The 24,160-nt window shown below is 46.7% G+C and overlaps 1 protein-coding gene across 2 annotated transcripts in view; it reads right to left on the bottom strand.

The window, feature by feature from the left end:
- Window positions 1-2,020: 2,020 nt before the first annotated feature.
- Window positions 2,021-24,160, bottom strand: part of SCARA5 (scavenger receptor class A member 5) — a 103,778-nt gene continuing 81,638 nt past the window's right edge. For both annotated transcript variants that reach the window (XM_019636108.1, XM_019636109.1), the window contains exons 8-9: window positions 10,911-11,105; window positions 2,021-4,212 (exon numbers count right to left, since the gene is read on the bottom strand). In XM_019636108.1, coding sequence (XP_019491653.1) covers window positions 4,076-4,212; window positions 10,911-11,105 — 332 coding nt within the window. In that variant the 3' untranslated portion in view covers window positions 2,021-4,075. The remainder of the gene's footprint in view (window positions 4,213-10,910; window positions 11,106-24,160) is intronic.

Raw genomic sequence — 24,160 nt, forward strand, 5'->3', positions numbered from 1 at the left:
CTGAGTGGGAGGGGGCCATGAGAGAATGTAAAGGGGACCACCCCCTCCCCACATGAAGATGCTCTTTCCAGAGCTGGTCTCGGCCAAATCCTCACATGGTGTTGTCTTTCAACAATGAAGCCTCTTCCCTTATGATTCTAACTAGAAAATACCCACAGGAAGAAGTTTGCTTCAGGCTATGAGACAGTACTTAGAATTATCCTCCCTCTGTCATAACCAGAAAGTTGTTGAAAATACTTGAAATATATAATTTCAGACATTGAACAATAGGTAGCACAAGACTGTGATCTTTGAGAAAAGGTAACAAGTGAGGTGAGCCTACCCTGGCCAGGCCTTCTGTCCAACCGCGGCACAGTGAGGGGAGCCCAGAGTCTGGCCATCTCGCCAAGGTGAGGAGACAAAGATTGGAGAGAGGGGAGGACATGGTGGCTGGAGTTTGCAGGACACAGTGTCTAAAAGTACGGAGCTAAACATACAAAGAAAGTTCCAGAAAGACCAGAGGGTTCCCTTGAGTTGTCAGCTGAATATCAAGTTGAATGAACCCCACGAGTCCAGCTAGAACAACTTTTGAGAAAGCACCATTACCAGAGTTAACACAGAGCTAGGACTTGTTCAACTTCCTGCCAGTCAGAGTGGGAGAGTTACCCAGAGGACCGAAAGTCCTTCTTGAGAGCTCCTTAGCCTATTCTAGTTGGAGGCTGGGCTGGTGGAGAGGGATAAACGATCAAGTTCCAGTCAGTCAGAAACCCAGCTCAGCTTCAAAAAGCTAAAGGTGGAGGGGAAGGAGAGGAAAAGGGGGGAAAGGAGTGATATTCCAAGAAGAGAAAGACAAGTGATTCACACATTTAACATTTTATAGAAATGTTGGGATAACTATTATACTGTAAAACAATGTGGCTGAAGAAACTAAGGTGTGCCTATGGTGGAGGAAGTCTGAACTCCTTTCCATGTATCAAATCCACTGCAGTGGGTGGTTTAGCTACCGCACACGTAGGCCCCAAAGCTTGTTCATCACCGGCATTTCAGATGAGGGCACTAGTGGTGCCTTGTAGACCTTAGAGAGGGCAGGAAAATTGAGGCTGCTGTCCTTCTCCATGGAGGCTGTTTACAGAATGGTAACCACAATGATTTGGGGGTGGGAATTCCCAGGGTTTTTAGAGGAGAAAAACAGAACGTCTCCTCTGTGGATTCCCAGAAGTCAACTTCTTCCTGCTGACTTCTTTTAGCAAATTATCATGGCCCATAGGAAGCTTGGGGCCATTAGGTATTCCCAGGTGCCAGCTATGAGCATGTGCCCAGGACTGTGCAGTGGCCTGTGCCATTCCCATGCACTACGTAGGTCCTGAGCCTGGGAGGTCCTGCCTCTCATCAGCGGTTCTCAACCTGTGGGTCGCGACCCCTTTGGGGGTCGAATGACCCTTTCACAGGGGTTGCCTAAGACCATCGGAAAACAAAAAGATATTTACATTACGATTCATAACAGTAGCAAAATTACAGTTATAGAGTAGCAACGAAAATAATTTTTATGGTTGGGGGTCACCACAACATGAGGAACTATATTAAGTGGTCGCGGCATTAGGAAGGTTGAGAACTGCTGCATTAGGTGATGAGGCCCAGTGACTTCCCAGACCTTGTACCTACCTCAGGACGATCTTCTTCCGTGTGAATAGAACTCCAGAAGGAAGCACATCCCTCAGTAAAAACTCTGGAGATGTGAGGAAATAGACAGCTGTTGTTTCTCTTATTGACTACAAAAGCAATTCTCTTATAAGCCTGGTTTTGATCATTGTTCTATTACTTGGGACTCTCCTGAGATGACCAAACAAGGCTTGAGACTTCATGTTCCAGCATGTTCTCGGGCTACGCTCTTTATTGTCCTCCAGAAGGATTAAGGCAGCTTCTCATAAGCTGTTCATTCTACCACAATCCCCACTGAGGAGTCATCCCACCACCCAATTCTCACCAGTCCTCCCCATGTTCAATGGATTTCATGAGAAAGAATGTGATGCAAAACTTGTCCGTGACATGTTTTTAGCTTTATTGAAATTCTTCCTTACAAAAGGTCTCATGTATTTTAGGCCAGGCCTAATTTCTTTTAGTCCCTGAAATACAGGTCCATGGTGATTTCCATGTCCTCTTAAGTAGGTATGTAAACTAGTAAGACTTTTATTTTAAGTTTCAAACACTTATCACCATCATTTTTATTTGATGTAAAACAAGACAACATTTTTCCAAATGAAAGGACCACGTAAGACTGTTTGTTACACAGGTCTTCATCGGTGGCATAACTGGGTTCTTTGCCAGAACTATTCTGGGAATCTATTTCATTTAATGTGACATCTTTCCACCTCTGGTAATTTTTTTTAATACAAACTTTGCAATGTGCTGAGCTATGCAGTAAACAGTGCCATGTTTATATATGCATATATATATATATAGGCTCTGGGGAAAAAATGCATGAGTACATGCGTGTTATGTAAACATAGCAATTGGTCAGAAGGAGAGTCTCTGATCATTAGGACATTAATGAATAACAAGCATACTGTAAGCAAAGAACAACCAATAGCACAGATGGGTTTAGTTGTCAGCCAAGAACTTTGCTGGTCCCACACCTGGAGGGTCCCAGGTGCCGGTGTCCCCAGGCAAGCTGATGCTCACCCAACATGACAGGTGACTGTGTATCCGAGGCCTGTGAGTTTGTGACTCCCGCAGGCGAGGTGGGTCTGTGCTCCTATGCTACCATGTAGACCCCCTAGTCCTAGAACACATAGGTGGCCCAGGTTGACCTTTTCCTTGTGTCAAAAGCAGAATAAGATCCTCCTGCCACTAGGAGAGGGGTATAGGTTGACGATTCGCAGAGGCCCAGGGCCCTTTCTTTCCCTGGAGATGATAAGGAATCCCATTTCTTTCTATGCCTCTAGGACGCATCAGGTTATGTGTTCTCCTGACCACAGGATTACACCCAAAGAGGCCTGGAAGGTTCAATATCATCACCTCCAAACAGCTCTAAGACACGGGTGACTTGGCTTTAACCCTGACTGACAGATGACTGAGTGTTGGTCTCAGTTTAACCCCAACAGCCCCCATGTCACCCTCCAAACCACCTTTCTTCCTATGGGGATGGTTGGCATTGAAGCCAGTCATGTCTGATCACACAGTCACACCCCATAGGTTTTGGCATATGTAACCTTCTAGTAACACAGGTCTTGCACCAGAGTTTTTGCTTAAGCCTAGCAAAGGCACTCTAAGGTTCAGGTGGAAACAATGGTCTCCGTCATTCTCGATTTTTTGACTTATAGGCCAGGTGAATGGGTCAGTTGAGTGCTACCTGGAGGTAAGGTCTTACTTACCTAAGCTAACATGCCTTGGAGAAATGCAGCAAAGTGGATAAATGAATTTAGCACTCAAGATACTATGTAGCACACATGGCAGTCACTCAATAAATGTTAGTTTCACTCCACTTCTCCAAATCCAGATGAATTCCTGCAGGTGACTTGCATTTCCCTCTCCTTCCTACAGCTGGCCTCTTTGTGTCACTTCCCCAAACTAACCAAAGTGTGCAGAGGCAGAGTAAAGAGAGAAAAATGAATCTTCAGTATTGTCTCTTGCCGGAAAGGAAGAGATGTCAAAACTCTTGGCCTAACTGAGGTTTGGGAATTATCTAAAAAGTGACTGATCTGTTATAACTCCCTCCCATCTTCATGGCAGCATTTGTCTTCAACACACTCTCAGAATTCACCTGTAACTGACAGACCAATGGGCACATGGATATTAAGGCCTGATGCATGGTGTTTAGGAGGCCAGGCAACATAGCAATCCAGTTGACCAGGGCTCCACATACAGGAACTCTGGTGGAAGGGAGAGACAGGCAGTAGATCCCAGAGTTATTTGGAGCAGAGGTCCAAGAGGAGAATGACAACAGGCCACCATGGTCCTGGGATAAGGATAGTGGGGTAAGGGGCTGCTGGACTGGGCAGGGAAGAGGTGTCATTAGGAGAGCCCCAAGCCATGGCCCCACCCCAGGAATGCATGAAGGAGGCTGGGCAGTAGGGTCTGGACCTTGGCTGTGCCACTTTCAGTGTCTGCTGCATGTCACTCCGGCATCCTCAGCATGTCCGCAGTTTGTCACCCCCCATTTGGAGAAGGTACAGCTGAAGATGCTATCCTCTGTGCCCTTGCAGGCGACATCATCCATCCAAATCCTCCCTGTGCCTGTGGAGACAAGTAAACATGGTTTCTTAGTGGATGTGCAGGACAGCAGGACAGAGGAGAAATGGGGGCACTGCTGTGTCTGTCCTTGACCAGGCCATCCCAGGCTGTGCCGGGAGCTCTCAAATCTAGTGGCTTCCATCTGCCCTCTCCACCCCACCAAGACCAAATACATATTTTCTAGGTTTAGTTTTATGAGAGCAGAATAACAATAATTGATAGTCATGATGGTAGTATTTGCTGAGGATCTCTCTTATGTGTTGGGCATCTTACACATGATCTTCCTCCATTCTTACAATGGTGCTGGTGCTATGAGATAGGTATTAATAAATCCATTTTATAGATGGGAAAATTGAGGCTCAGGAAGTAATTGGTGCAAGGTTGCTCAGCTTGTTAGTGGAGTCTGAACTCAAGCCCAAGTCTTACCACCTCAAGACCCATACTTTATACGAGGCACATATTGTATAACTTTTGGGATATGATAGATTGCAGTCTTTGTTGATGAATACTCAGGCAGGGCCGAATCAGAGGGATGGTGTCAGATGCTGGATTGAATAGATCCAGTGCCCCATAACCAAGCAAATCAGTGCCAACATTATCTCCAATCTTTTGATGTTTAAACTAGGTGTTTCCCATTCTATGTGCCCAGAACAAGGTGCTGGAATGGCAGGGGACCCCAGAATCTAACATTATAACCAGACATATATCTAATGATAAATGGAAGAAGCTTTCCTAACCATAATAATTAGGTCAGATCCCAAAATACAAGGTCCTTAAGACAATCCATTTGAGTTTTGCCTGCAGATAGCCCTATTCATCCAGCTTGTAAGGGGACCAACCTGCTGGTCTGAAGGTATCCATGCAGGGAAGCCTTTGATGGCTTTCCCAGAATTGTATCTGAGCCTTGAGAGACATAAATTTGCCAATGAGGTCCCTCAATAAATGTCAGGGGATTAGGGCAGCTGAGTGAGGCTCCAAGCGGGAATGGAGAGAGCTTGTCTGAGGTCAGAGCGGTCAGTGGAGAGGGGAGTGGGCTGTACCGGAAGTCACCCGGAGTCCTCACTGATGTACTGGCAGGACCATCACCCATGGCTCTTGTGCGTTCTCTGGGCGGATGGCCAAACCAGGCCCCAGATGGTGGGAGCCCATTGGCGAGTGACTGAGCTTCAGGGCTCCCATGGAAGCAGTGCTTAGAGCTTCGCTACTCAAAGTGTGGTCCTGGCCCAGCAGCCTTGGCATCACCCAGAGCTTGTTAGAAATGCAGAACCTTGGGTCCTGCCTAGGAGCTACTGAACCAGAATCTACCTTTCAACCAAGTGGTTATGCATTGATGTAAGAAGCACTGGTGCCCCAGAAAAAGGAGGGCTCTGTGATAAGTAGGACAGAGCTGGATTCAAGTCCCAGCCACATCTGGGGGGAGCATTTCCTTTTTAAAACTGGGAGGTGATTCCTGGGATGTGAGGCTTTTCATGCTGAAACTGGGTAAGTTCTAGGTAAACTGGGATGTCTTGTCACTCCAGCATCCTCACTTGTGAGGTCTATGAGCCGGTACCAAAAAGCATGCGGTTAAAAGTCAGAGGTTTCAACATTACTGGCTGTGACAACCTGAGCAAGTTAAATAAGGTAATAAATAGTCCCTATGTTTTGATGCTAGACCTGCCTCCTTCCCGTCCCATCTCTCAGTAGCCAGACAATCTCTCCTTGCACAGTAATGGTCATCACTGACTGTTAAACCTTAAAACTCTCCCTCACTCTCAAGCTGCATGAAAGAAACCCTGTACAAAGAGCATCAAGGGATCCTCTAAACCCTTGTTGCCCAATGTATCCCCCACATGAACTAATATTTTTGGTATGCAGAGATTTACAGCATCCGTTGTCATGGGACTGCTGAGCAGTGAATGTGGGGACAAAGGTGGGAGGAGAGGCCTCCTTTTCCTTCCACTGTCTGCTCGGACGTTGTTTCTTCACCAGAACCTCTTCCCTGGCTGGATACCCTATGCCTCTTACACAATAAACCCTTTGAGGCCAAGTAATAATTTGCAGATTAAATGTCTCCTGGAAAACATATCAGTTTACAAATTACCCAGGAAAAGCTGTAGATGCGTCACGCCCAAAACAAATAAAGGGGACTGACGAATACAGAACAGACCCAAGGTTACCAGCCCCAATGCAGAGAGAGGATCACGAAGCTCCAGGCTCCAGTGGGTGTTTAGCCAGGGAGTCCTGGCTCATGTTCTGTCACGGAAGAGCTAATAAAACGAGAGGAGGGTTGTGAAGTCAACAGCACTGAGTATCTGCAGGTACTACGCAGCCTGGAGGTGAAGGGCCAATGAGCCCGCAAACCACCTGTGTTCCTCACCGTGTCAGAGAGGCGAGAACTCCCCCGACTCTAGGTACCAGTCATCACTTTAGCTTCCACTGACCTGATTGCTCGGAGTGTGGCCCAAGGGCCAGGAGCAGCAGCATGCTCTGGGAGCTTGTTAGAAATGCAGTCTTGGGCTCACCCAGACCTGCATTTTAACAAGATCGCTATGATTCAAGTACATATTCAAGTCTGGGGAGGCCTGCCTTAGATTACGTCTGCACTTCCACACATGTTTTCTCTTTGAGCTCCCTAACAAAGCTTTATCAGGTAAGCAGGGTAGGTGCTCTGCTCCCCACTTCACAGATCAGAAAAATGGAGCAATGGGCTGATGTTTTCTCTTGGGGAGGCAAACTTGGGATGAAAGTCCAGGTCTTCTGACACTTAGAGCACTAGGGGCTGTTTGAAGGTGATACTGTTGGGATGAGTCAGTGGAGGTTTTGTTTTATCCTTATCATTTATTCACTCAGCACATATGTGAGGGCCTACTCCTTGCTCGGCACTTTTCTGGGTGTTTGGACTATATTACTGAACAGAAAAAAAAGAAAACAACGACAAAAATCTGCTTCATGGAGCTAACATTGGAGCTTCTGTATGTTTATGTGGAGTAATATAAAAAGAAGGAATAAGTTACACTGAATCCTACAGGCTTCCATTGGAGCCTCACACAGAGATCAGCAGGACAGCAATCAAACAGACATTTAAGAGATAGGAAAATTGAGGCTGCAGAAAGATTAAGTGACTTATCCCGTAACTATTAAGGGGAAGAGACTATGACCCAGGCCTCTGACGTCCAGCCAATCCAGTCCTTGTTTCCTACCGAACCAAAGTACACAGCACGTAGCACACACACTAAGCCAAGGGTGGCAAACCTTGGGCCAATGTGGCCCACTGTTTGCTTTTGTAAATAAAGTTTTATTGGAACACAGCCTCACCATTTGATTACATTTTGTCTATGGTTGCTTTCATGCTACAACTGCAGAGTTGAGTAGTTGTGAGACAGGCCATCAGGCCCACAAAGCCTAAAATATTTACTACCTGGCCCTTTAATGTTTACTGAGTCTTGCACTAAGCAATCTCCCAGTATTTGAATTTTATCTTAGAAAAAAGGGCAAAAAAATGGTAATAATGAGATGATTAGAAGAAAACACACTCACCTACTCTCATTGGCAAGTCTGTCTGTGTTAGTACCCATCCTCACCTCCGTTCCGACTGTCTGGCTCACGGATTTTCTCTGCAAGCACAAGCCTAATTCCCAGTGTGCTTGACTCTGCTCTCATCCATCTCCTTCTAGACCTCATCCTAGCCATCACCCCTCTAGCTTCTCTATCCACATTTGCTCCCTCTCCAACAGCTCTTGCACCAATATAAAATTAAAAAAAAAAATCTTCAAGTCTCTCTCATTTGGGTCTTGCCTTGCTTTATCCCAGGGAAACTGATAATTTGATTATGGAGAACTGTCTAGGAAAAATTTTATGGTGCCAGACCACTGAGAGAACAGCCAGGCAGTTTCTTGTATTACACTGGGGAGGATTCAGGTTAGGCAGGCACAGAAGTTTCTTTCTCCCTCCCTTCCTTTCTTCCCTCTCATGTTTATCCAGTACCAATTAATGTCCCAGGCACAGTTCTGGGATTTGGAGCTATAGAGGTAAAGCCCTCAGGATGCTCACACATATATCAGAGATCAGAGAGTGAGAGGTGCTAAGAGAGAGTTATGCACAAAAAAACCCCTGGGAGGGCAGCATAGAATGGGGTGGATGTGGAGAGGGGAATGGAAGGAGCTAGTAAAGCTCCCTTCAGGAGGTGATAACTGAGCTGGCTTTAAAAGCTGAATAGGAATTAGCTAGATGAAACAGGAGGGAAAGGCGTTTCAGATGGAAGGCACAGCGCAAGAGAAGATAAGAGAAGATCAGAGAACACATGTGGATGTATATGGCTGAAAGGCGAGACAGGGGTGGAAGGCAGATAAGGAAGGGCCTTGGGGACTAAGCTAAGGAAACCAAACCTGATCCTTGCAATCATCTTTCAAAAGTAGAAGGACTGAAGCTCGGAGAGTTTAAGAAACCTGCTCCAGGTCACCAGCTAGTAAGTGGCAAATGTGGGATTCTAACTTGGGATTGATTCCTGAGCCTGCGCTCCCAACCAGTGCTCTACCCTGCCTGAGCTCCTAAGGCAAGAGCAGTGAGAACAAAAAGGAGGGGACACTGGTGGAATCTGTAGAACCCAGGGAGATAAGGGGATCAGATAAGGGGAAGGGGGGTGGGTAAGAGTGGGAGGAGGGTCGGGCCTTCAGTCCTGGCTGGCAGGGCGGGAAGCACATCAAGAAAGAAGCAGAGCCATTGGCGGGAGGCGCTGAGGACTTGGGGGCCCCTGTGAGGTGGAGGAGTGGGCATACTGGGATAGTCAGGGCACCAGTGGGGTAGGCGGCTGTGGCCAGAGGGATACGTGGATCTGATGCACAGCCCTGCCCGTTGCCAGAAGAGGTGAGCATCCTGTTCCCTCTGTCCACGCAGCTGCTATGACATGATGCCCTATAAACATGTCTGCCTCCACCTTCAAACCGAACATGCTGAGATCAGAGACTAGGTTTACTCAGCTCTGTGCCCCAGCCCTGAGCCCAACACCTGGCCCATGGAAGCTGACTAGAAATTGCTGTGGAAAGAAGGGAGTGTAGCCTGGACTGGGAGAAAAAGTGCCAGCTGAGGCTCAGCTAGGTTGGTCCTTTCCCCTCCCTGGGCCCCCATTTCCCTCTGTGTACTCATTCATAACACCTGGACTGCCTACCTTTCAAGATCTGGACTACCGCATGACATAAGTTACTGGATTACAACGGGGAAACAGAGCAAATTTGATGTGCAAATAGAAGCAAGTCTGGCTTCCCATTGACTGGTTTAAAGAATCAAGTGGTCTCAAGAGTGTGAGCTCTGAGCAACAGCGGTTCGATTCCCAGCCCGAGCTGAGCAGCCGCTGAGCTGCCAACAGGTGGCAGGATGGCTCAGCTAAAAAAAAAAAAAAAAAAAAAAAAGAATCAAGTGGCAATTTTAGAACATCTCCACATATCATATGATACAAAACTCAAGGGGGGGAAATAAAACATATATATTAAAAAAAAATCTAGGGGGAATGAAAGAGGCCATGAAGTCTCAGTTGTAGGCTAATGCTGCCCATGGCATGCATGGTGCCTATTTTGGCTTCTCTAAGAGTTTATAATTTTCTTTTCCAAAAGGCTTTACTTCCACTTATTAGGAAGAAGTCATTAGACTCAAACATTGAAAAGCGAGGACTGTTCCTACTGTTTCTGTTTCTTACGCAAACAAAAATGGCAGTTTTTCTTGAAGAAGGAAACAGGCTGAAATCCAGCCCAAAGCTTTAAGTGGGAGGCAAGTGCTCTGTCCCAGTGGGCTGCCCTCCATGGAACCGGACCCTCTGAACTCCCTGTGCCCTTTGGCCTTTAAGTAAAGAGGCCAGTACATATGGGGTCAAGTGGCCACTCTCCACCAGCTGTCACAACAGATTTCAGTCAGTGTGATCTGACTTGAGCTTTGGAGATGAGGCCCGTCCTAGTATTCCTTAGTCTGCCCGGACTGCTGTAACAAAGTACCATACACTGGGTGGCTTATAAACAACAGAAATGTATTTCTCACAGTTTTAGAGGCTGGAAGTCCAAGACCAGGGTGCCAGCGTGGTGGGGTTCTGGTGAGGGCCCTCTTCTGGATTTAGACTACTGACTCCCCCATGTATCTTCACAGAAGGAGGATAAGGTGCTCGTAGGGGTCCCTTTTATAAGGGCAGTAATCTCATCATGAAGGTTCTACTCCCTCATGACCTAAGCACCTCCCAAAGGCACCACCTCCTAATACCATTGCATGGGGGTAGGACGTAACATAGGAATTTGGGGGAGATACAAATATTCAGTCCATAACCGTGACTGAGGTCTAAGGGACAAGGTTCTGAACAAGAATTGCAGCATCCTGAAGTGGGGGTGAGGAGACCGGCCGCTGTGAGAAGTGGAGGGTTCCATGGCCAGTTTGTATGTGAACAGGCTCCATTTCCCTACCTGGAAAGGACACACTGGCCCCTCCTCTCATGCCATGCCACAAGTCCCTTTAGCCATTAGCTCGGTGGGTTGGGCAAAGAAAAAGTGTTCTAACAATCAGGACAGTCTGAAGACAGACAAGCTTACCTGGGGGACAGTGAGTTTCACGTTGCAGGAAGTATCTAGGAAGAGGCCAGTGACACATGGCAGGATTGCTGCCAAGGGGACTTGAGCTTTGGAGAGGAGACCAGTCCTAGGATTCCTGGGCCCTCTCCTGTGTCCTTGTCCTCTGGAGTGCCTTACCTTGCCCAAATCTAGCCGTCCGGGCCACTTCCTGTGCGCCACGGAAGCCCAGCATGCGGCACACCACGTCCCCGTCCTTCTTGTCCCAGCCATCATCACACACGGTGCCCCAGCGCCGCTCATGGTACACCTCCACGCGGCCCTCATGCGGGCCCGAGCCGTTCACCAGCCGGACCATCAACGCCTCCAAGCCACCTGTTGAGAGCAGTCTGCAGTCACCATTCTGTTTTAGAGACCCCTTCCCCCCAGGGACTTTCCCTGACTCCCCTCTACTAACCTCCTCCCTCGTAGTGAAGGGGGGGCTGGGGCTACAGGCAAGACCAAAACCACAGCCAGCAGAAAGCATGGTGTGTCACCATTGTCCTTTATCAGCCTTCTTCCCTCCATGTGTTTTTCTTTTAATAGATTTTATTTTTTTAGAGCAGTTTTAGGGTCACAGAAAAGTTGAGAGAATGGTACGAGTTTTCCCATAGACCTCTGTCCCCACACACGCACAACCTCCCCCACTATCAACATCCCAACCAGAGTGGTACATTTGTTACAACTGATGAACCCACGTTGACATGTCATTATCACCCAGAGTCCATAGTTTACATTAGGGTCACTGTTGGAGTTGTACATTCTGTGGGTTTGCATAAGTGTATAATTTGTCCACCATTATAGTTTCATCGCCCTAAAAATCCCCTATGCGCTGCCTGTGAAAATACAGATTCCTGGGCCCACTCAGACCTACTGGGTCAGAATCTTGGTGGCAATAGTCAGGGATCTGTATTTTTTATAAGTGTCCCAAATGATTTTGAGGTAATATATGTGGGTGGCACTGGGAGTGACATGTTTAGATGATCTAGACAGTTCCTTCTAGCTCCTGTGATTTCAAGGCCAGGGAAGAAGTCAAAGTTGTCTTTTTTTGCAGCCAGAAATCACCTGGGATGTGTAGGGTGGAGGCGGTGATGCTGTACTGTGACACAGTGACAAGTGGGTGACGCGATGCAGGAAAACCCCTATGTGAACTGGCAAAGAAAACAGCAAACCCGATGAAGTTCTACTCCCCATAAGCACTGCAGCTTTGGACTACTTCTCTTTCTTTTTTAGCCACGTGGGCTGAGAGATTCCCCCCTCTAATGACTGTGACTTGGCAAAGACCTTTAGGCCCTTAGAGGAGGTGGCAGAGTTGCTAAACCTCCATCTGTGCCACGTGAGAAAGTAGAGGAGTGTGACTGTTACTTATGGCCATGTGACTGTTACTTGCTGCTGGGAAATCCCAGAATATCCTGCACAGGCCAAAGAAGTCACCAGAAAACCATACATTCCCAAGATGCCGAAAGATTATAGGGTGATGGTTTTGAAAGGCTCCTCGAAATGTTTAATGCCATGTTTTATGCATCCTACATCTTTCTCCCCATACACATTTGCTAAAAACATAAGCTCCCACCAGGTTGTCAAAAAAAGGCTAAAGATGAGCAAGAGAACGCAGACATCCTGGAGAAGGAAAGCCTAGAGAGACGCTGGAATGCAGAGGCCTGGTCTGAAAGAGAAACCCCCCTGGAGCGGTGATGACATCTAACCGGGAGCCAGCAGCAGCAAATGAGGCCTGGGCTCCTGGCTGGGGGCTTGGCCCTGGGAGGTTGGCAGAGGCCGAGATATTAGCCTTGATTTCTCACAGACCTGCCTCGCCTCTGTCAGCACCCTGTCACAGTGGCAGTGGGACATGTCAGGCCAGGAAGCCTCCAACAGAAGTCTCAGTGTGGGGCCATAAGTAGAGGGAAAGTGGCAGGAGGACGCTGTGGGTCCGAGCAGCCCAGGCAGAGTTCAGGGTGTTGAGTCAAAACAATATGAAGAGGCCGGTCGGAGGTGGGCTGCTTGGGACTGATGTTCAGAGATTCCCTCTTATCCTCTCTGCTCTGGCCTCTGAACTCTGGTCACATCTTTGTTTAGCCAAGTAAGTGACTGACCATCTCGTAGGGGCCAGATGCTGTTCTAGCTGTGGGCACACCCATGAACAATAAATACTTTAGTGGGAAAGACTAGCAATAAAACGAGAAAGCAAATACAAATACAACTATGGCCAAGTATTGAGGCATGCATAGATGGGAACAGAGGCACAGAAAGGAAATGCGGAGTGAGGGAGGCGCCATCTTGGATGGGGAGACGTGAGCAGAACTCTTCCTGTACCCTTCTCCCCACCCCCCATTTCAGGGATACCCAGATGTCTACAGGACTAGGCCTCTGGGTTGGTTTTTCCCCCCCCTTTTTGCCCCAGATTTGGGGACAGAGATCCTCCCCTTTTACACAGAAAAGCAGACAGAGAAGAATTCTCTCAAATCAAAGCCACAGATGACACCATTACTTAGTGCTTGGCCCTACTTTTAGGTTATAGTCACACAGTCTTTGGGCTTTTCTAATCATCACATTATGATGATGAGCAGGACCACCCAGGTCCTCTTAGGAATGTGAGCTGAGGGAAATGGAGCGAGCTGAGCAGAAGCAGAAGCAGAAGCAACAAGAGGCAGGGACAGACCGCGTAATTAATAGGCCATGTCAGAGATGAGGCACAAGAGAGGAAAGACGTGAACCCCTAGTGTTGTGGCCCCAGAACTGCCTCGGATCTGAATGACTTTCCCACTCCAGCCTCAGAAATGCCCATTTGTTTTATGAAGCCTGATCTTCTAAACTGTCCCCAGGTGTCCTTACTATAAGCCCACTCACTGAAGTGACCCAATGAGTCTCTGGTCCTTGCCAGCAAAAATACCCAAACAGAGCACCTGGGAATCCCACACACCCATCTAAGGGCGGCTTAGCTACTTGCCTCTTGGTCCCTGAGTGGAGTTGGGAATTTGGATGGGGGAAAACAGGGTGGTGGTGATCCCTGTGGGGAGGCACCAGGGGAGAGGAAAGAGGCTGGATGTGAACTCAGGCACAAGGCTCAAATTCTGACTTCATTATTGGCCAGATGTGACCTCTCTACACCTACCTTCTCCTTTCTTTTTTTTTTTTTTAAGTTAGTTTCAGGTGTACAAAACAATATAATGATTAGACATTTACACCACTCACAAAGTGATAACTTCCCCCAAGTCTACTGCTCCTCTGATATCATACACAGCTATTCCAATACCATTGACTATATTCCCTGTGCTGTACTTTACATCCTATGACTATATACAGAGGGTGCCAGAAAAATGTATACACATTTTAAAAAAGGAAAAAAACTGTATTAAAACTGTAAGAGTCAATATATACTAATAACAAAAGATGAATACAAGTCATGTGTATACATTTTTTTGGCACCCCCAATATACGAGTATATACATATATATAATATTAAATATATATATTTAATTATACTTGACATTCAATATTATTTTATATTAGTTATACAATATTATTATATATTAGTTATGCAGGTATACAGCACAGTGGTTAGGCATTTATATAATCTTTAAAGTGATCACCCCATAAGTCCAGTACCCATCTGACATCCTATATTGATTGTCTTTACAACACTATTGATTATATTCCCCATACTGTATTTCACATCCCTGTGACTATTTTGTGACTACCAATTTGTACTTTCTAATCCCTTCACCTTCTCCGCCATCCTTTAACCCCACTTCCCTCTAGCAACCATCAGTTTTTTCTCTGTGTCTATGAGCCTATTGCTTTTTTGTTTGCATTTATTCTGTTCTTTAGATTCCATATACAAGTGAGATCATACGGTATTTGTCTTTCTCAGTCTGACTTATTTCACTTAGCATAATATTCTCTACGTCCATCCACGTTGTCGCAAATGGTTAGATTTCTTTCTTTTTTATGGCAGAGTAATGCTCCATTGTATAAATGTAGCACAGTTTCTTTATCCAATTGTCTATGATGGGCATTTCGGTTGTTTCCATACCTTGGCTATTATGAATAGTGCTGCAGCAAACAGGGGTGCATATGTTTTTTTTGAATTAGTGTTTTGGATTTCTTTGACTAAATATCCAGGAGTGAAATTGCTAAGTCATAAGGTTGTTCTATTTTTAATTTTTTTAGGAACTTCCATACTGTTTTCCATAATGGCTGCACCAATCTGCAATCCCACCAACAGTGCAGGAGAGTTCCCTTTTCCCAACATCCTCTCCCACACTTGTTGTTTGTTGATTTATTGATAATAGCCATTCTGACAAGTGTGAGGTGATATCTCATTGTGGTTTTTATTTGCATTTCTCTGATGATTAGTGACATTGAACATCTTTTTCGTATGTCTATTGGCCACGTGTATGTCCTCTTTGGAGAAATGTCTACTCATGTCCTCTGCCCATTTTTTAATTGGATTGTTTGGGGTTTTTTGTGTCAAGCCTACCTTCTTCTTAAAATGGGTATAATGATGGTGGTTGGGAGCAATAGCACTTGTCAAGGATTTGGCACATCATGGGCATTTCTCACTGTGAGCTCCCACTCCTGGCCAGTCAGCACTTTGCCCAACAGTGTGTAGGTCATCTCTCAGGGGTCTCCATGCATTGCTGAGGATGGCTTGGATACAGTGGCCCTAGCAGGGATGTATCCTTGAAAGCCTCTTTGCAAAGCAAACCTGCATCATGGGGTTTGGATTAATCTCCTCCTAAAGTCCTCGGCTCTCTCCGAGGCACAGTTCCTGGCTCCTCAGCTTATTAGAGGAGGGGGACAAGGGCGTCAGCAGAAGACCAGTTCCTGTTGTCAGCAACTTTCTGCTCTCTAATGTGAGCTGGATGTAATTCCTTAATTGTGGCAGCTCTGGAATGGCCCAGGAATGTGGCGCTAGGGCTGAGGCTACTGGGGGCTCCTAATACAGACCTTACAAAGCTCGTATGTGGGAATTGTCTTCACCAAATGAATGTTTCTTTGCTCTCTTTGCCTTGCAAATATATAGGTAGGAAAGCAAGGTCTCAGACAAAGCAGGCCTGGTCTACCCCAGACTCCCCTGGCTTTGACTATCTGGTCCCCAGAGCAGAAAGGAGCTGGTGGCCCCCTCTCCTGCTTCAAACACAGGAATCCTCTCCCCTCTGTACCAGGCCTGACAGCTGCCCCTGCTGCCTTTGGGAATGGAAGGGAACTTGACAATATCTCTTGGGAATCCGTTTCAGGATTTTCAAACCAGCATCTGGTTTCATTCACAGGGCACTAGCATCTCCAAATGGCTCCAGTGTTTTTTCATCCAATGATTCGCTACCTTGTCTTACTCTGTATGCTTTGGGTTTTGTGCTTATATTAATAATTGTGGAATGAGATGTAGAATATCTCCCTCTTTCTCCAGCATCTTGTGGGAGCACAACCGAGGGGTTAGCTTCATTACTCAGCCCTCAGTGGGTCTGGGGAGGACAGCTTAATGGCCACTGACTACCATTTCTGAACTGGTTTCCAGGACTTGGGGGAGCCTTAGAACTACCTGCTACCGGCAGGGCTCGTCCACACCTGGCTCAGAGCCATCCTTAAACCCAGCTACAACAAAGCCAAGTTTTGGGTGCTACCCAGGAGAGATTTCAAGTCAAGGATGGACAGTGAAGGGAACTAATGAATGAATACTCAGTTCCCATTACATGTCAGGCGCTGTGCAAAGTGCTTCATACTTCATACATGCATTTCCCCCATTTATTCTTCACAGTAGCTCCATGAGTTAGTTATTATATTATGGCTGTTACTTAACAGAGGAGAACATGAGCCCAGAAAAGTCAAGTAATTTGCCCATGGTCATACAGCTGCTACAAGCTGGAGCCCGGGAAAAGAGCAAAGTCCTTTCATTTTCAAACCACAGAGATGACTGTCAGGCTGAATACTTAAGACAAATATTAAATAAAAGCCCTCTCCATACATAAAGCACCTTTCATCTATCTCCAAACAGCCCTCTGGGGTCTGCAGTAATTAGTGTCTTTAGGAGTTAGGAAAACAGCCTTAGACTTAAAGGTTTGCTGCCTCAGGCTGCATTTAAGAATTTCCTGGGACGCTTTAACATCTACTGGTGTGCAGGGATAGTTTCCAACAGTTTGCATGTGATGCACCGCCAGGGTTGAGAAGCTCTGTTTGAAGGGATGGATCCGGGATACAAGCCCCAGCTACACAGCTGTCAGGCCTTGTGAGTAAGGCACGGAGATGTCACCTCCTCTGGGAGGGTTTCCCTGACCTGTGGCCCTCGTATGCGCTCCACACATATGAGAAATATTGAACTGCTATTCCCTCTTTTAGGTCTCTCTGTACTCACCAGTGTAAGCTCTGTGGATGTGACAGCCTTAGCACCCTGTGGTTCCCACTTGCAGCCCCACTTGAAAGCAAAGAGCCTGGCACATCACAGTGCTCAACAAACTGGAGTGAGTCAGTGAGATTCACAGCCCTTTGCGGATCTCTAGAAACAGAACTGATCCCTAAATAGCCCCCCGAATCTGTTCGGCCATGCATCAGAATGGCCCCAAAGCCTAGGGAACTTTGCTTCTAAAGAAACGGAGAGGAGGGAAACCCAGCCTGAGACTGAAACATCGCAGCTCCTTTAGGTTTGTTTATCCTGACTTCCAGGCCCCTGCCAAAGCAAAACAAGTCGAAAGAAAGGAGGTTCTGGAGAATAGAAATAAACACACGGGGCTGGGAAAATAGGCTCTGATTTTCTGCAGCTGCAGAGGAGAGCCTGGGGGATAATCTGGAACAGCTGCCCATGAAGGAAGTTGAACTTTATTCTCTTGTGAAGAAAGAACTCCCCATGCCCCCAGCCGGCCCACAGCCCAGGGGCTCTGTGCCCCACCTCCCTGTGGTGGAAGTTAGACTGTGTCCTTCTCCAGACATGACACTTCTCTTGTCCCTGACATCCACAGAAATGTGGTTCGTATTGGGGAGGACAGCAGCCATCCCACAAGCAAACTAAGGAATTTCTGGTCAGGCTCGGCTGGAGGGCATCGCTTTTAAAATGTGGTCTGGCCTGTGGGTGTGCTTTATAAAATGCTATTTCCTAATGGTAATTAGGAAACTTAATACATTCTTAACTTAATGTGGTGCTTTGTGCCTCCTCAAAGCACTTTTGTTAGATGGTCTCATTTGATTCTTTGCAGTTCTCCTTTAAGGTGGGTGGTATCATACCCACTTAATAGGTGTGGAAACAGAGACTCAGAGAAGAAAAGTGACTTTCTCAAGGTCACACGATAAAATGTCCACACCTGGGTCTCCAGATCCACAACCCAGCAAGGCCACTGTACTATGTCTTTGATTGGGGGTCACACAGAGTGCTCGGGATGTTGCTGGGTAGAAGGAGTAGCAGAAATATCTCCCAAGTTATCACTGCCCTCATCATGTTGGATTGATTTTAAGTGTTTTCTCACCCATGGGTCTTCTCAACTCGACAGCATATTTGTTGGAAACTGGATTTTGTCTTGGCTGATTTTGTTTCTCCGATGGCCTGCTCATGGCTGCCTGGCTCTTAATAGGTGTTCAAGGAAAATGTGTCTGATCAAATAATAAATGAAGCACTGTTTCTGCTCAGCTCTGAACCAGAAGCTAGCTCTGTATTGCAGTGGGAGGATGTCACTAATGCCCAGAAGCTCTGCTCAGAGCTGGATTTGTAGGAATTCACTGGGCAGCCCAGGATAGAGGTGAATCCTTTGCCTTGCTTTTGCTCTGGGCCTCTCAAAGGGCAGTGAGTAATCAGTGAGAGTCAACAGGCTCTTAGGACTGGAAAGAGTGCTACAGACCAGCAGAAAGTTAATGATGCTGAGCTCTCATTTTATCAGACCTATAGCTATGAGGAGGTGTGATGTTTATATGGCAGCCCTCTAAAGGCTTCATGGGCCCACTGCCTTTACCTCCAAGTCCCACGACTAGGACCAGTGGCCTTTCCTAAGAAGGCTCTCTCATGCCCTCTGCCTTCACGCACGCTTTCCCTGCCCTGTCCTATTAGCTTAGTTCTGCTCTCGTTCAAGCTCAAGTTCTGAGACCCCTGGCTGGAATGCTTCCCCATCCCTGTATTTTAAATCCTTGGAACACAGGACCTGACCTGCCTCCAGCACCATGTTGACGACTTTCTAGCTCTGTGACCTTGGGCAAGTAATTTAATCTCTCAGAATAGTTTTCTCAACTGGGATAACCACACATACCTTAGAGAGTTACTCTGAAATATACATGAGCTCAGTGACTGGATGGTCAGGTCTCAAGAAATAGTGTTGAACTCAATATAAGCCCCAAGGATTGTGGTTGGAGACCAAGACACTGCGGCAAGGGACTTGCCCAACGACTGAGTCAGTGAGGACACTAACCACGACCCCTCCTACCACAGTATCTATTGTACAAGACCTCCGGACATCCACAGGGTTGGCCTCCCTCTCTCATCTTCTCTTTCTTGCATCAGAATTCTACAACAGTGTTCTTTAGTAGAGAGGCTGAAATCCATGCCAGGGGAAGTAAGTCCTTGCAGACAACTGGTTCCAAGTACACCCTGAGGGTGTTTTCCATTGTCAAGTGGAACTGCGAAGTTACTGCAGTGGCAGCTAAAGCTGACCAAGTCACATCAGAAAGACACCATGAGGACCTCCTAATTTTAATCTGCGTGCTTTACCTCCCACCCTAAGAGGGGACAGCACAAGGTCATGGGGCTTAAGAACAATTTCTGAGTTTGTTTGAATTGAATTGTACATAAACCATGTAAACCATTCCTGGTTTTAAAGTATGTCTCAGCTTAAGACTTTCTTTGTCTAAAACCCACATCAAAGACCAAAACATTTCAATTCTTCAGTGGTGCCAAGGCGTTGTTTTTGTAGAGAATTCCTTGCTCACCTTCGGTCTGAGGTTTGTGTTACCAAAGGAGTTGTTTTGCAGGGCAAATCCCAGAGACCATGGCATGTTTGCCAGGGAATCGGAAACACTAGTCCTTGTGGGAGCTGCCTACAGGCCCCTCTTGGAAGGACGGGCACAACAGCATCAACTAAACATGGGTACTGAAGGACATGGAGACATAGCATGGACAGGCTCCCTTGCTCACGCACCATGAAAAGAAGAGGTGCTTAGGGAACAGTCAAACTGGTTACCTCCACTCACAAGTAGGAAAGGCCCTGCTAGACTACCAGTTAAAAAAGCAAATCTTCTCAAGTTCCACTTACACACTTGGCCGCTAATTCTTAACATAAACTCCAAACACTGGCATGTTTATTTTCTTCTAGTTAGCCTTCAGTTTAGTCTTTCAGTTGGTGCCTGCTTTCACTTAGCATGTATTTAGAATACAAGCATTCGCAGTCCTGTTAATGACCTCGTAGTACTGCTAGAGCACCGAGTCCCCGAGTCCCCGAGGGGGCTTCCTTTCTCTCCTGCCTAAGCAGGTTTTCCTCACCAGGCCCATGCTGCAGCTCTCCTCTCTTCCCCTTTATAAAACACAAATGTAATATGGCTCACTAGCTCAGTTGTTGCTAACTCTCAGGTACCCCTGCCACATACCTGTATCTTACCACCTGGCTTCTTAGAGGAGCCAGGCCTTTGGTTTGTCCAGCCCCTCTTGAATCTATTTGAAGCCATCACACCCAGGGCAACATGGATTAATCAGAACGGAACTGTTTTCTGCACAAAGCGATGTAAAAGTCTTCCTGAAAGGGGTCACTAGAAAGCTTTCAGGAAAAGTTATTGGATTTGAGTTTGGAAGGCTTAAGATAGGCTCTTGGCAAGCCGGAATGTCTGGAAGGCCAGATCCCATTCTCTGTAAAGAACCAGGGAAGAGGAGACTGTGGCCTGGGGGAGGCTGAGGGACTGGTCTCAGGGGTGGGTCAGAGGGGACTCGGATCTCAGGAGTGCTACTTCATGGCCTGTGCTGCTCCCCAGAGCTCAAGTCTCATCTTCTTCTCGGAAACTATATTTCTGAAAAATAGGACTTTTTAAAGGGGGAGCAGCTCAGATGAGAGAAGGAGCAGAAGCAGCTGAGAAACATGAACTTGTGCTATGGACCTTTCCATGGAGGAGGGGTCTGCCCACCCTGTACCCGGCACTGGTTGTTGTATTGAGGGCCATCAACAATAGCTGAGGCTTCATTACCCCTTGGTTCTGGCCCCAGTCTGGTTCTCCCTCTGGTCAGCCATCTCCCGTTGCTGCCATGTCACTCCCTACTTACAGCCCATCCTGACTTCCCAGGGCCCAGATGCCAAGCCAGAACTCTTGACAATTGATTCCCCATCTCTGGCCTTATTTTTTGTTTCTTACATCCCAAACTTTCGCCACTTCAAACTATTTGTGTTTATCAAACAACGCTCTGCTGTTTCATGCATGGCTCTCCTTACCTTGAACACTTCACCTTCCATGTCCACCTGTTGGACACCAACTTTCCCTTCAACCCTTGGGTCAAAGACACATTACCAACTGACCGCCATAGCCGGAGGCAAACTAGCCTCTGCGCATACATCGACAGTAGCCCTCACCACACTCTACTGCAGCGGTTCTCAACCTTTCACAGGGGTCGCCTAAGACCATTGGAAAACACATATTTTCGATGGTCTTAGGAACCGAGACACTGCTCCTCTATCCGTCTCCAGGCCCACATGCAGATACGTCCACATACGAGTACCCGGCAACCCCTGTGAAAGGGTCGTTAGACCCCCCAAAGGGGTCGCGACCCACAGGTTGAGAACTGCTGCTCTATTGTGATTGTGTGTTTTTCTCAACTGCTACATTGTGAGCTTTTCAAGGTGAGGCCGTGCCTTACTCATCCTTGGTTCCCCAGCCCTCAGCCAGTGCCTGGCATTTAGCAAATGCTCAATAAATGTTTGTTAAGTATGAGAATAAGCCCATATTCTGTTCCTTAAATGTTTTCCTTCCTTCCACACATCTATCTTTCCTTTATGATGAAAGTGAGGAAGCCAGTTCCCCCCTTCCCTAGGGTCCCGCCTCAATCTCGCTCATCCTGGCTCCTTTCAAAGCTCCATTCCAGCCTGCTTTCTGATCCATGGTCTTCATGCCTCTGCTGCCCCTTCTGTCTCTGCCCAGGTTTCATCTGATTCTCACCAACCCCTCATTTACCACTTCCTAGCACTCATTTTGTTTTGTTTTGTTTTCTTCTCTCTGCTGTCTGCCACTCTGCTTCAGCCAGGATTAGAAGCAGTGTTTGCCGCAGGACAAATTTTTCTGGGTGAATTTTGTGTGCCTGTATATTTTCAGTGCGACTAGACATAAACTTAAGAGAGAAAAACACTCTTCTAGCTCCACACATCCTTTGGCGTTTCCATATGCTGAGCACTCACTCTATAAGGCTAGAGAGAGGAATGAATGGATGCACATACTCAACAAATGTGTGAGTGAATCAACACTGCCGGATAGGTGCCGGGGGACTTCTGCACAGGTTATCTCAGTAAGGCTGCTGTGCTCAGTTCAAACAATCACAAAGAATGGGAAAACCAGCCAGGTGGGAAGGGCTTTGCTGCCACGTTTTGCTCTGGCCTACCTCAGAGTCACAGAAGCAGGTAAGGCAGCCAAGGCTTGGTGAAATGAGGAGCAAACTCTAAGACAGGGAAGAGTACCTTAAAAGTAACTGAGAATTGCTGAGGAGGGAATTAGCAGCTTCACACTAAATCACTAAGAACAGACAGAGGGCCCCACACTGTCAAAGGCCAGATGAAGAAAAGATAATCCGATATAGTATACTGCAAAAAGAATCCAGGCCAGATGGACTTGATCTGTGTCCTGGTTCTGTCCCTTAGGAACTCTGGTGGCTTCCGGCCCTTAGCCTCTTCCCTCAGTCCCCTCATCTCTCTCCCATGCACATAAGCATGCCTCCTGAATATTACTGTGAAAATTAAGTCAAATAATGTACACAGAAACTTGACTCCCCAGAGTGCCATGTACAAGTTCATTGGCAATATTATGTGAGTGGTTAATTTTTCTTAGAAGTGTGGTTTACTTTTAAATCATGCTGTTGCTGGGGTATTAAAGTTATGAGGAATTAAGGATGTATGTGTGGTTAAGTGAGTAAAGAAATATAATTGGATATAAAAGGTCCAGTAGCTGTCTCTCTCCTTGCCTGAAAGAATGTTAACTTCTACATCATCCTGAAGAGATTCCTGGGGCCACTGCTTGCAGCCAACTGTAGGTGCAAGGAGGGGACGAAGGGAATTCATGGCCTCCAAAGGACTCTCTTTGTGTCCTATATTGAAACAGAATAGAAACATCTCAGCAGCTAGGGGGAAAAAAATTGTCTAGAAGTCACCATCCTGATAATTTATTTTGAGCTTATTCTGCACACTGGGGTGTCCACTGCCCCCTCCCCAACTTACTTCCCTAAATATTAAAAACATGCATAAGATGTTAAACATTTTTCAAGTATTCTAAGATGCCACTGATAACTATCAATACACACTGGCTTAGAATTGACCCTTGGGTATTCTGCATATTTTTCTCCATGGGACACCCAATTGAGGAAAACTTTTTAAACAATCTAAAATTTATATCCTGCTTTAAATTCATGCTGTGGGGCTTAAACAAAACTGGATCCTTTACCCACCCCCTAGCTGCAAAAATACTATTTATTTATTTTTTTGCAAATGGACCATAGAAGAGGGTAAAACAAATGTCTTTCTGTCTTAAGATGTGTACATGGAACTTCCCCGCCCCCCAGGCCAAACTCCCCAAAGCCAAACATGTAACAGAATGACTGATATCACCCTTGCCTGAAAACAAAAGCAAAAACAAAAACAAGAAAACCCCCCAAAAAACTTTACCTCTCATCAACTTATCAAGCAGAAATCAGCAGATCTGGATTCTAGACTCAATTTGGCCATGACCTAGCCCTGAGACTGTGGGAAGTCTCCCCAGCTCTCTGTTCTTGGCCCTGTTCAGTGAACTGGTGGGGTGGGCTTAGGAATGGGAGAGGGGTTGATCTGAAACTCCGCCCAACTTTAAAATCCTACACCCTAGGGTCTAAAATCTAGACCCACACATGGGTAGACAATTGCATGATCTTATAAAAAATACTGTAATATTGACCTAAAACATGGGCTACTGTGAAGGAAACCCCCAAATTCCCATTCTAACCCGAGGGGTAGCTATCTTATTTGTCTCCTCTATCCCTTTCACGTAGTAACATCTCCACCTGCTGGAACTTCAGGTTTGTGCTGCTAAAGGTGGGAGGTGTTTGGCAGAGAGTCCGTGGACTCAGCACAAGCAGAGGAGGGTCCCTCCTCTACTGTATCCCTTTTCGAAGCATGTTAGAGTTCTGGTGTGGAGAACGCCTTCTTCCCACCCATTAGATCTTACAGTGGGGGCTGCCCTGGGTCCAGGGAATGACTAAGAACCCC

Source organism: Hipposideros armiger, unplaced genomic scaffold (genome assembly GCF_001890085.2).
Source record: "Hipposideros armiger isolate ML-2016 unplaced genomic scaffold, ASM189008v1 scaffold_27, whole genome shotgun sequence".
NCBI classification, from domain to species: Eukaryota; Metazoa; Chordata; class Mammalia; order Chiroptera; family Hipposideridae; genus Hipposideros; species Hipposideros armiger.